Genomic DNA, 14,219 nt, shown 5'->3' with positions numbered 1-14,219 from the left:
GAAGCTGGTCAGCAGAGGGAAGCATGAAGTGCTCTAGAATTTCCTGGTAGAGGGCTGCACTGACTTTGGACTTCATAAACACAGTGGACCAACACGAGCAGATGACATGGCTCCCCAAATCATCACTGACTGTGGAAACTTCACACTGGACCTCATGCAACTTGGATTCTGTGCCTCTCCACTCCTCCTCCAGACTCTGGCACTTTGATTTCCAAATGAAATGCAAAATTTACTTTTATCCGAAAAGAAGACTTTGGACCACTGAGCAACAGTCCAGTCCTCTTTCTCCTTAGCCCAGGTAAAAGGCTTCTGACGTTGTCTCTGGTTCAGGAGTGGCTTGACACAAGGAATGCAACAGTTGTAGCCCATGTCCTGTACATCTGTGTGTGGTGGCTCTTGAAGCACTGACACCAGTCATAGTCCACTCCTTGTGAATCTCTCCCAAATTCTCGAATGGCCTTTGATTCACAATCCTCCGAAGGCTGTGGTTTTCCCCTGTTGCTTGTGCACCTTTTTCTATCACACTTTTTCCTTCCACTCAACTTTCCAATAAAATGCTTGGATACAGCACTCTGTGAACACCCAGCTTCTTTAGCAATGATCTTTTATGACTTACCCAATGGCAATGACTGTCTTCTGGACATTGTCAAATTAGCAGTCTTCCCCATGATTGTCTAACCTACTGAACCAGACTGAGAGACCATTTAAAAGGTTCAGGAAACCTTTAGGGGGTTTTGTGCTAATTAGCTGAAGAAAGTGTGACACCATGACTCCACAATATTGAACTTTTTCACAATATTCTAATTTTCTGGAGATACTGAATTTTGGGTTTTCACTAGCTGTAAGCCAAAATAATCAAAACTAAAAGAAAGAAATGCTCGAAATATATCATTCTGTGTGTAAAACACATCTGCATAATATATATCAGTTTCACTTTTTGAATTGAATTACTGAAAAAAAAAAAAGTAACTTTTTGATGACAGTCTAATTTTTTGAGATTCACCTGCATACATATTTCACAGACTAGCACTGCATATCCTTAGCACCATTGTTTGAAATTATATAATTAATAGTATATCTAATGCCTCGTACACACGCAACGATTGTTGGCTGGGAATTTTCGGCCAACGTCCGATCGGCCGATTGTCGGCTTGTTAGTATGATGATTCCGACAACCGACTGCGACTTTTCAGCCGAACAAAATCTGGTGTGCATGCTATAAAATTTTTGTTGGCCGTCAACAGAACGGCCGATTTTCCATCAGTCAGTACAGATTTCGGCAGACAAAAATCTGATGAGCAAGACTGGGCATGCTCAGAGAAGAAAAAACACACGGAAAGTAAACCAGAACATGACATCACTTCTGAAGTTGGTTGTTGTTGGCCGAGAAAATTTGTGTGCAGTCTAGAGCACATTCCAACCAACACAACAACACTGGACAAAAGACGGCCGATCGGTTGGCCGATAATCGTTGCGTGTGTACGAGGCTTAAAGCCCAAACTTTTGGCTTTAGACTACGAAAATGGTAAATGGAAAGATTTCCCTACAGTTCCTGTCTTGTGTACATAACAGGATGCAAGAGAAAAACTTTCCAAAAGTGAGGGAAAAGTTTTTCCTAGAACATCCCCAGTCCCCATTTGGATGATTTCCCTCTATTCCTTTTTCCATGGCAGCTTCAAAAGCTTTTCTATCACTTTCTGCCCTCGGACATTGGTTACTTGGACAGATCAAGAGGGTGAATCTCCCCAATGGGGACACACAGCACAGACTTCCACATTGGGCTTTGGATTTCCTGTATAAAGCTGACCTCCAGCTTTTGGTACACTTTACATCATTTGTTTGGGCCAGCTTAGCCCAAACAAACTCTGTCCCTCACTAACATGTGAGGCAGCACGTATTAGGCCCCTTTCACACTTGTATGACCTGAAAGTCGCATGACTTTGACGAGACTTGAAGCAATGCATGTGTAATCTAGGTCTACGGACCTCAAGTCGCATCAAAGTTGGACCAAAGTAGTGTAGGGACTACTTTGAAGTTGCACAAATATAAATGGTGTGGAAGTCAGTGGAAATCATGCGACTTTGCAGTCCCAAGTCGCAGGAAAAGTGTAAAAGGGGCCTAAACTGTATGTAACTGAGGCTCTATCCACTGTATTCTGGGTTGGAGCAGAGACCTTCCTGTTTCATACCCAGAACACAGTAGAGTCAATCTGTTCGGTGCTCAGCCATTCAGATAAAGTGATGTAATCTAGCAACAAATACAAACCTTCCTCTGATTGGCTGAATCAGAGAGGCTGGTTGATGATGTCACAACCTCTGACTCAGCCAATCAGAGTAATCTTTGTATTCATTGCTAGAATACATTGCTTTCTATAACTGGCTGAGTGCCGATCAGATATAGACTATTGTGTTCGGAGTATGAGACCAGAAGTCTTGGCTAAAACCCGGAACACACTGCACTATGCTGTATGTAGCCGCAGCTACATAGAGTTTATACAGCATATTCAGCAGCCTCACATGTTAGTGAGGGACATAGTTAGTTTGGACCAGCTTGGCACAAAAACTACGTTAAGTGAATCAAAAGCTGGAGTTCAGCTTTAAATTATTTGCAGCAATACAGTGGATATTGTAATTATCCGCTGCCATAGGCTTCTAGCTGACTTTTATCCACCATGCACCAATAACATAGTGAAGCGGGTGTGTGTGCGCTTTTATAAGGCTCTGTAAAGAAAAAACACAAAACATATTAAAAATTGTTATTAGCACTTAATCACAGGGCAAAAAAAAAAAATGTTGTAACCCATAGCAACCAACTTTTTAACAGAATGCACAAGTAGCCTAAAATGTGAGGGTAAAAACTTCAATTCATAATTATGCTAATGATTCCCCATACATGTTCATCAACGGTGGCATTTATTAAAAGGCCAGTCTGCATTAAAGATATAGGGTATAGATGGAACATGGTGGGTTGGATCATCTACTGTGGAACTACACGTCCTGTGAGGCATTGTAAAACGGTGACATTCACAGGCATGATGGGAATTGTAATTCCTGAACAACTGGAGGGCCATACAGGGCCGGCCCTACCATGGGTTCCGCTGGGTCCATTGGACCCAGGCAGCACTTGGAAAGGGGTAGCAAATTGACTCCCAAGAATTTTTTTCCAGCAGTTTTGTGCGTCATCAGTTTGCGGCGCGTGCATTACGGGCAGCATCTCCCCATCTCATACTGCCGCCTATAGTGCAAACTGATGAGTATGAGGAGGCAGAGTATCTCCTCTGGGGAACGTCCCTCACATGATCGTGGTGTGCGCAATGACGTCAGACATCAGTGCTCTACATCTCATGCAGGGGAGGCTGGATCTTCTAGGGTGGTGGGCACGGCAGACACAGGAGTGACAGGAGGACATACAGTGGGTGTTTGGTGGACCGGTCCGGTGGTGAGTTATGGAAGAAGATAACAGTAAATATAATAATTTCTAAATGTTATAGTTATATAAAATAATAGGATGGGAGGGCTTTTGTTGGGTGTGTTTTTTTTTTTTTGGGGGGGGGGGGGGCAGCATTTTATATCTTGGACCCAGGCAACACAATGTCTTGGGCCAGCCCTGGGGCCATAGTTTGAAGACCCCTGATCTACTGACTTCTCTGGGATCTTAGAGAGACTCCAGATCTTCCTCCTTCTAGCTCTTGGAACTGGCTGCCACTGAGCCAACTTATTGGATTAACTTGTGGACTTAATTCAAGGACTCATTATTGCTATACTACCAGTGGCGTAGCGTGGGTTGTCGGCGCCCGGGGCAAGGTAAGTAATTTGCGCCCCCTACACAAATCTACACAGACCACTACACTGACACCTACACTGACCTAGCTGACCACTACAGAGACCTACCTTATTCCTACACTAACCTACCTGATTACTACACTGACACCTACACAGACCTACCTGACCACTACACAGACCTACCTGACCACTACACAGACCTACCTGAATTCCTGCACTAACCAACCCTAATCACTACACTGACCTACCTGACACCTTCACTGACCCCTGCACTGACCCCCTCCCACACTGACACCTACACTGACACCTACACTTACCCCCTTCACTGACCCTTCTTCCCTGCCCCTCCATCGTTGTCCCTCCTTCAATGACCCCCCTAGAATGACCCCCCTAGACTGACCCCCCCCTACACTGACCCCTTCACTGACACCTACACTGACACATACACTGTCCCTCCCTTTACTGACCCTTCTTCTCTGCCCCCTAGACTGACCCCTAGACTGACCTCTAGACTGACCCCCCTACACTAACCCCTAAACTGACCCCCCTACACTGACACCTACACTGACCCCCCCCCCTACATTGACCCCCATTCACTGAACCCTTACACTGACCCCCCTACATTGACTCCTTCACTGACCCCCTTCACTGACACCTACACTGACCCCCCCCCCCACATTGACACCTACACTGACACCTACACTGACCCCCCTTACATTGACCCCCCTTCACTGAACCCTTACACTGACCCCCCTACATTGACCCCTTCACTGACCCCCCCCCACATTGACACCTACACTGACCCCCCCTTCACTAACCCCCCCCCTACTGATACCTACACTGACCCCCTTCACTAACCACCCCCCACTGACACCTACACTGACCTCCCCTACAGTCCAGGCTGCTCCCCCCCCCCTCCCTCCCTAGATGCCTTATGTGTCTGTCAGTCCAGAAAAACATCTCTCATGGTCTCACCTCTCACAATTCTCTCTTCAGTCCTCTTCACGCTGTGCTGGCTGAGTGCCACAACTGGAAAGATAGAGATGAATGATTCCTGTGACAGCGCCGGGCGGCTGAGTGAAAAGAAGGCTGCTGATTCGCTGAGCTGACTGAGCTGTGCAGAACACGCCGCCGACAGGCAGGGCTTGGCTTGCAACGCTACGCCAATGGGCAGGGGAGGCACAGTCCAGCTCCGCCCCGCCTCGACCCGCAATTCCCAGCCATAGGGCGCCCGTCGGCTATCTCCCAGCCTAAAGATGGCGGCAGCCGCAAACAGTGTGTGATGACACCATGTTAGTAATATATATATATAATGTCAGACAGAGTGACACTGCAGGATGCGCCCCCCCCCCCCCCCAGATGTTGCTCCCGGTGCGGCCGGCACCCCCTGCACCCCCCACGCTACACCACTGTATACTACGGACACTGTACATATTTATATATCCAAAGACTGTCTTAGGTCCTCCTTCTTGGTTTGCCCAAAAATAAATGCCACAAACAAGAGAGATCCTCAAAAGTTAGGCACCAGCTGCCATTTTTATGCAGAGTTGGCTGCCTGGCTCCTAGAATTTGTCCAGCCCCGTTTGGTTGCAATGCGAATAGATCATTGCTTTATTCCTTCCTGGGTTAAGCCCAGAGTATGGCTGAACTGCAGCGATGACCAAATGGTTAACCAGGCTCACCACAGAAGAAAGCATATGTGGCCAGATCACCATGAATCCATTATTAGTCCAAGAAAACAAAGTTAAGGAGCTGCACAGGATCCCTACATCAAGCATGTAATGATGAAGGGGTTCTAAGCAGCCCTGAAACACTACACTCTCATTTAATTTGATGTGATCACTTTGATAAATTATTGGACCATGCGAAGGATCCATGGTGTGCTGATGGCCAGCCATCCAATGTAAATGAAAGTTTGCAGACTTGTATTTACAGTTGGATTCATTTGCACTTCACTTTAGGAAAAGGAGGTCATTCTTCCCTATGATCACCAATGTGAGGGGGGACATTCCTCCCTATGATCACCAGTGTAAGCGGGGACATTCTTCCCTATGATCACCAGTGTAAGGGGGGGCATTCTTCCCTATGATCACCAGTGTAAGGGGGGGCATTCTTCCCTATGATCACCAGTGTAAAGGGGGACATTCTTCCCTATGATCACCAGTGTAAAGGGGGACATTCTTCCCTATGATCACCAGTGTAAGGGGGGACATTCTTCCCTATGATCACCAGTGTAAGAGGGGACATTCTTCCCTATGATCACCAGTGTAAGGGAGGACATTCTTCCCTATGGTCACCAGTGTAAGGGGGGACATTCTTCCCTATGGTCACCAGTGTAAGGGGGGACATTCTTCCCTATGGTCACCAGTGTAAGGGGGGACATTCTTCCCTATGATCACCAGTGTAAGGGGGGACATTCTTCCCTATGATCACCAGTGTAAGGGGGGGACATTCTTCCCTATGATCACCAGTGTAAGGGGGGGACATTCTTCCCTATGATCACCAGTGTAAGGGGGAACATTCTTCCCTATGATCCCCAGTGTAAGGAGGGGACATTCTTCCCTATGATCACCAGTGTAAGGAGGGGACATTCTTCCCTATGATCACCAGTGTAAGGAGGGGACATTCTTCCCTATGATCACCAGTGTAAGGAGGGGACATTCTTCCCTATGATCACCAGTGTAAGGGGGGGGACATTCTTCCCTATGATCACCAGTGTAAGGGGGAACATTCTTCCCTATGATCCCCAGTGTAAGGAGGGGACATTCTTCCCTATGATCACCAGTGTAAGGAGGGGACATTCTTCCCTATGATCACCAGTGTAAGGAGGGGACATTCTTCCCTATGATCACCAGTGTAAGGAGGGGACATTCTTCCCTATGATCACCAGTGTAAGGAGGGGACATTCTTCCCTATGATCACCAGTGTAAGGAGGGGACATTCTTCCCTATGATCACCAGTGTAAGGAGGGACATTCTTCCCTATGATCACCAATGTAAGGGGGGGACATTCTTCCCTATGATCACCAATGTAAGGGGGGGACATTCTTCCCTATGTTTACCAGTGTAAGGAGGGGACATTCTTCCCTATGATCACCAGTGTAAGGGGGGGGGGGCATTCTTCCCTATGATCACCAATGTAAGGGGGGACATTCCTCCCTATGATCACCAATGTAAGGGGGGGCATCCCACCCTATGATCACCAATGTAAGGGAGGACATTCCTCCCTATGATCACCAATTTAAGGTGGGGGACATTCTTCCCATTGATCGCCAATCCAAGGTGGGGGACATTATTCCCATTGATCACAATGTAAGGGGGGACATTCTTCCCATTGATCACCAATGTAAGGGACATTATTCCCATTGATCACAACGTAAGGGACATTCTTCCCATTGGTCACCAATGTAAGGGACATTCTTCCCATTGGTCACCAATGTAAGGAGCATTCTTCCCATCAGTGGCGGCCGACCCGTTAGGGGCGCAGGGGTGCCACCCCCCCATCCATACGTCCGGCCCCCTAATCTGCATGAAGGGGCGCCGGATGCATGGAGTTCAATGGGGATTTTTTTTTTTCATCACCTGATTAGAGCCAGAGGCTCTAATAGGGCGATGCAAAGGGTGGACCGGGGCGCAGAGCCGTGCGTCCCGAGCCCATCCATTGTGTGACAATAGCGAATGAAAATTCACTATTGTCACACTATTGTCCTCCTCCTGGCCAATCAGGAAGCGCGTCCGATACGGTTGATTGGCCGCAAGGCAAACCCCATGCCATTGGCCGAGGAGGAGGCGGGACCGGAAGGACTGGAGGAGACGCGCCGGAACCGTTCGGGGGACTGAGAAGGAGCCGATCGCCGCTGCTGCTGCTCCAGGTAAGTAAGGGGGCACGCATGCTGATCTCTGCATTGGGGACATGTATACTGGTCACTGCATTGGGGGCATGTATACTGGTCACTGCATTGGGGGCACGAACGCTGATCTCTGCATTGGGGACATGTATACTGGTCACTGCATTGGGGGCATGTATACTGGTCACTGCATTGGGGGCACGTATACTGGTCACTGCATTGGGGGCACGAACGCTGATCTCTGCATTGGGGACATGTATACTGGTCACTGCATTGGAGGCACGCACGCTGATCTCTGCATTGGGGACATGTATACTGGTCGCTGCTTTGGGGCCATGTATACTGGTCACTGCATTGGGGGCACGCACGCTGGTCACTGCATTGGGGGCACGCACGCTGGTCACTGCATTGAAGGGGGCACGCACGCTGGTCACTGCATTGAAGGGGGCACGCACGCTGGTCACTGCATTGAAGGGGGCACGCACGCTGGTCTCTCTGCATTGAAAGGGGGCACGCTGGTCTCTCTGCATTGAAAGGGGGCACGCTGGTCTCTCTGCATTGAAAGGGGGCACACTATACCTTAATTACTGAAGGCCCCTTTCACACTTTTGCGACCTCAAAGTCACGCAATTTTTTACAGCGTTTTTTGCCGCAAAGCAATGCCTATTACATTTTTCTGTTTGCGTCCCCCCAAAAAATTTTGAGCACCGGCCGCCACTGCTTCCCATTATTCATCAAAGTAAGGAGCATTCTTCCCACTGACCAATACTGTACAGGAGGCATTCTTCTCACTAGCCACCAAAGTAAGGTGGGATTCTTCCCACTGACCATTATTGTAAAGGGGAATTCTTCCCACTGACCTCTGATGAAATAATTTTAGCAGGGGTTTCCTAAGGCCCAAAAACTCTGGGGTAAAAGGGTTTAGAAAAGGTGACCCACATATTTATTTACCAAGCAACAAAAGGCAACAGCTGAACTGTATGTAAAAACCACTAGAACTCAACATTTACTGGTCAGAGTTTGCCCATAGATTAGCTTTCCTCACTGATAACATGTGCCCGTCCTTGCTTGCATCACCAGGTCAAAAGAACCTGCTGCATTCTTCTCCCCAGCATGTTGTGTGTTACATTACTAGTACACACATGGAAAGGAAGCCAGTGTTTGGTCACATGGGGATTTTTCAAAATGTCCCAAAATACCTGCATGTGATAAGCAATCACCTATGAAATGCCCATGGTTATTGTGAATTGCCTCCTTGCCTAACCAGAGCACTGCAAATGATAGCCAACTCTGCTGCACCTTTAAAGTGCACCTGTCTTGGGACAATATGCTGTCATTGCTAACTTCACCTTTTGAAAATGCTAGTTGCCTGGCTGTCATGTTATTGGCCTCAATGCTTTTATAGTTTTTTCTCACACTGGTTTGCAAACTTGTTCCAGGCCTGTGACTCAAAACATGCTGGAGCCTAACAGCCAAAAAACTAGCATTCTCTGAAAACTTCCTAGGTGTGCTTTAAGTGAACTAATGGTTGAACTAGTGATTGGTTGCTATGGGTGACCCCATTATCGCTCTTTGCCCTGCTATTAAAAGACCTGACAGCTATGTGTTCCACCACAGTATGGTGGCCCCCTAATGTTCCCGATCAGCCATGTACCTTCATTTCCTGATAGGCCTCGTTGAGCGTGATCAGCTGGTGCTGGCGGTGGTCCCCGGCCACGGCGCACAAGACGCAGATGATTTTGGAGTCCTCTTTGCAGTACAGGCTCAGCTCCTGCTTGTGCAAGGGACAGTTCTTCCTGTCCGACGCCTGCTTCTTCTTGTCGTCTGTCTCCGGCTCGCCAACCGGGGTCGCTTCTTCCGCCGCGAAGATCTCCGAGATATCGGTGAGCCTGTGGGCAGCGAATTGGTTTTTGTGTTCTTCGGCATGGGTGTCACAGTAGGAAAATGCGCACTCTTCGCAAACGACCAGGGCATCTTTGGCCTCGTCGGGTTCGCAGGCGTCACATTTGCCATCGAAGGGTAGGTCTCCTGCACCGGCCATGGAAAACTTTTCCTGCTGCCCCCGAACAGATGCAAATTGGCTGCACAAAGCTGTCAAGTCTATCAGAGGATCAACACTTTGAAAGGGATTCCTCTTGGCCTACTTTCGCCACTGCACCTGTAGTTAGCTGCTTCCTCTTTGCAGATTCTCTTCCTGCAATATGAGATGTGTAAAGGGATCAGCAATCGCACGCACACATGCACGCCCTTTGTGCTTCACCCTTTGTATAAGCCTCACCTTACTTGTTCTGCTACTGCTGTCTGGGCTGCACAGCTGATCCCTCTCCCTGCCTGTGTCTGAACAATGAGGATTTGCAAGGCTCCGGCCTCCTCATCGCTCCTTCCTTCAGCCCTTCCTGGATCTGCTTTCGCTTTTGCATGCTGCAGTGTTTTGCTTCCTGAGTCAAGCGAACAGGAAAGGCGAGCCTTTGCAGAAATGCTGAAGCTCGTCTGCTGCTGCTGCGGAAATTGTGGCTGACCGAATGATGGGATCTCATAGCAAAAGTTTGATGGGCCAACTCTCTTTGTAGCAGCTTACGGTGACAACTGTGACCAAACGTGTCATTGATCCTAAGGCTGGATACACATTATACAATTTTCTTTAGATTTTTTTCCTTTAGATTTACCAAAACCATAAAAGAGGTCAGACCAAAACATTTTCAATTTGTAAGCAATCAGGCAGGCCCTTGCACTACATAGTTGAAGGTAAATCTAAAGGAAATCTAACAACAAAAGTTGTATAGTGTGTATCCAGCCTATCTCTAATGGGCCATACACACTATAAGATTTTCTGAAGACTTTTTCCTTTAGAAAAACCATATAATATGAGGTCAAACCTAAACACTTTCAATTTGTATGCAGTCAGGCAGGCCCTTGCACTACATAGAAAAGGTAAAGCCCCGTACACACGTATGGGCTGTCCTGTCTGTTGAAAACTGCAAAAGACTGCACACGAATTTTGTCGGCCAACAACAGCCGACTGCAGAAGTGATGTCATGTGATGGTTAACTTTCCTTGTCTTTTTTCTTTTCTGAGCATGCCCAGTCTTGCTAATCTGCTGTCTGTCGGCCGAAATCTGTACTGACTGGCGAACAATCGTCTGTTCTGGTGATGGACAACAAAAATTTTAAAGTCTGCACGACAGATTCTGTTCGGCCGAAAATGCGCTGTCGGCTGTCGGAAGCATCATACTAACAAGCCTATCGGCCGAACGGTCGTCGGCCGAATATTTACGGCCGACAATCGGTACGTGTGTACGGGGCTTAAATCTAAAGGAAATCTAACAAAAAAAGTTGTATAGTTTGTATCCAGCCTATCTCTAAAGCCCTGTACACATGAGTAGAAATTTGGCCGGGAAATTTCGTCCGACGACTGATCTGCCAATTTTCGCATTGTTAGTATGGTGCTTCCGACAACCGACTCCGACTTTTCGGCCGAAAAAATCCTGGTGTGCAGGCTATATAATTTTTGTCGACCGTCAAAACACGGCCGATTTTCGTCTCATTAGAACAGATTTCACTGGGGAAAAATCTTATGAGCAAGACTAGGCATGCTCAGAGATGAAAGAACACAAAGAAAGCAATCCAACACATGACATCACTTCTGAAGTAGAATTCTGTCGTACGGGAAAATTCGTGTGCAGCCTAGAGCACATTCCAACCAACGGACACCACTCTAGACAAAAGACGGACGACCGGTCGGCGGAAATTCGTTGCGTGTGTACGAGGCTTTAATCTAAAGGAAATCTAACAACAAAAGTTGTATAGTGTGTGTCCAGCCTATCTCTAAATCAAGAACGGGCAGCAGGAGAGCTGTCAGCATAGTCAGTGCAAGGCTAGGGACTGCGGGTGCAGATAAAAAGTTATAGTTATTATTATTATTATTATTATTATATAGGATTTATATAGTGCCGACAGTTTACGCAGCGCTTTACAACTTGAGGGTAGACAGTACAAATACAATACACTTTAATGCAGTAGGAATCAGAGGGCCCTGCTCATTAGAGCTTACAATCTAAGAGATTGCAGTACCAATAATCATAATAACCATAACAACAACAATATTAATAATAACCTTAATAATAATCATCACAATAAATACAATAGCAATAATAATAGCTGTCAGCATAATCCGTGCATTGATAGGGAATTGCGTTGCAGACAAAAGTTGTTGTTTTTGTTATTATTATTATTGCTACTACAACTATAACTTTTATCTGCAACCCCAGTCCCTAGCCATGCACTGACTATGCTGACAGCTATTATAATGATTATTATTATTGTTATTGTGGTTATTATTAATATTGTTGTTTTGTTATTATTGCTACTACAACAACAACAATATTAATAATAACCTTAATAATAATCATCATAATAAACACAATAAAAATATGCTGTCAGCATAATCCGTGCATTGATAGGGACTGGGGTCGCAGCTAAAAGTTGTTGTTTTTGTTATTATTATTGCTACTACAACTATAACTTTTATCTGCAGCCCCAGTCCCTAGCCCTGCACTGACTATGCTGACAGCTATTATAATGGTTATTATTATTGTTATTGTGGTTATTATGATGATGATAATGATGGTTATTATTAATATACAACAACAATATTAATAATAATCATAATAATAATCATCATAATAACCACAATAATAATAATAATAACCATCATTATCATCATCATAATAACCACAATAACAATAATAATAACCATTATAATAGCTGTCAGCATAGGCAGTGCACTGCTAGGGCTGCAGATAAAAGTAAAAAATTGAGTTGTAGTAGCGATAATAATAATAATAATAATAATAATAATAATAATAATAATATTAACCATAATAATCATCATCATCATGATAATACCCATAATAATATTAATAATAACAATAACCATAATAAAATGAATAATAATAGCTGTCAAGACACTACTGGGGACTGGGGCTGCAGATAAAAGGTATAGTTGTAGTAACAAAAATAAAAATAATAATTATAATTAATAATAATAAAATGAATAATAAAAATAACAATCATAATAATAATAACATAGCAATATTGGCTGATCTATAAGGTTTAAGCAGAGGAGAAACATTGTTGTACCTTATGACTGCATAAGGCCTGGTTCACACCTACAATTGTGACCAAGCGTGAGTAGTGTCTGATTGTCCGCCGCAATATCGCAGTCCCACCATAAGTCACCGATTGCCTCCATTACTAGTAAAAAAAAATAAAAAAAAAATAAAAACTCCATAAATATATCCCATTGTTTGTAGACATGTTAACTTTTGCACAAACAATCAATATACACTTATTGGGATTTTTTTTTACCAAAAAAAAAAAAATGTGGCAGAATACTTACTGACCTAAAATGATGAAGAAATTAATTTTTTTTATTGGATATGTTTTAAAGCAGAAAGTAAAGAATGTTGTTGTTTTTTTTTTTTTTTTTTTTTCAAAATTGTCAGTCTTTTTTTGTTTATAGCACAAAATAAAAATCACAGAGGTGATCAAATACCACCAAAAGAAAGCTCTATTTGTGGGAAAAAAAAGAACGTATATTTTACAGCGTCGCATGACCGCGCAATTGTCAGTTAAAGTAACGCATTGCCAAATCGCAAAAAAAGGCCTGGTCGTGAAGGGGGGTAAACCTTCTGGTCCAGAAGTGGTTAATACAGTCCCCAAGCAAGTGCAAGCATGCAGATGAACAGTTCTGATTGTTCTAAGGTAGGGATCCTCAAACTACGGCCCTCAAGCTGTTGCAGAACTACACACATCCCATGAGGCATTGCAAAACTCTGACATTCACAGACATGACTAGGCATGATGGGAATTGTAGTTCCTGAACAACTGGAGGGCCATAGTTTGAAGACCTCTGTTCTAAGGCCTCATTCACACAGGAGGCATCGATCCTCACACCCATGCAAGGGGTGATCTTTTCCCACACAGGATGTATATGTGTTCCGTGCATCCACATGCAGCCAGTCCTATTCATGTCTATTGGGATGCAGCAGCTGCACGGACCCAGCTGCTGGTCCCGATTTGTGTGTCCCTGAGCATAGAATATGTGCACTCAGGAACACCTACCAGCAAATTGGGGACAGTGTCTGTGTCCGTGCAGCTGCTGCATCCCAATAGACAAGAATGGGACTGCCTGCATGCAGATGTATGGAACACCTGTGCATCCCGTGTGGTCAAAGACGACCCTTCGCACAGGTGTGCTGATAGGTACGCCCGTGTAAATCAGGCCTTAATCAGTAAATCTGACTTTCTGCATTCTACCAGGTGCATGTGCTTTAAATAAGAATGAATATTTCACCATTCACCACTGGTGTATGTCACATTCACTGCTTTAACCGCTTCCCGACCACCAGCCCACCGCCTTTTTACTGCGACAGGGTAGCTTTTCTGCACGATTCGATTTAGACATACGTCGGTCGCGCACCTGCCGCTAGGGGGCGGGCGCGCGCCGCCGCGCTCCCGTCCCCACTCATCAGCGGAGAAGACGATGCAGCGGGCAGGTGGCTCCGATTGCCCCCTGACACCTGCGATCGT

The 14,219-nt window shown here is 45.6% G+C and overlaps 1 protein-coding gene across 2 annotated transcripts in view; it reads right to left on the bottom strand.

The window, feature by feature from the left end:
* The window catches only part of TRIM44 (tripartite motif containing 44), a 201,429-nt gene extending 191,532 nt beyond the window's left edge, over window positions 1–9,897 (bottom strand). For both annotated transcript variants that reach the window (XM_082270160.1, XM_082270161.1), the window contains exon 1: window positions 9,284–9,897. In XM_082270160.1, the coding sequence (XP_082126286.1) occupies window positions 9,284–9,670 (387 nt within the window). In that variant the 5' untranslated portion in view covers window positions 9,671–9,897. The remainder of the gene's footprint in view (window positions 1–9,283) is intronic.
* Window positions 9,898–14,219: the final 4,322 nt, after the last annotated feature.

Source organism: Pelophylax lessonae, assembly GCF_965119305.1.
Source record: "Pelophylax lessonae genome assembly, chromosome: 10".
Taxonomy (NCBI): domain Eukaryota; kingdom Metazoa; phylum Chordata; class Amphibia; order Anura; family Ranidae; genus Pelophylax; species Pelophylax lessonae.
The sequence above is the reverse complement of the archived record's forward strand: the minus strand, read 5'-3'. Positions and strand labels throughout refer to the sequence as shown.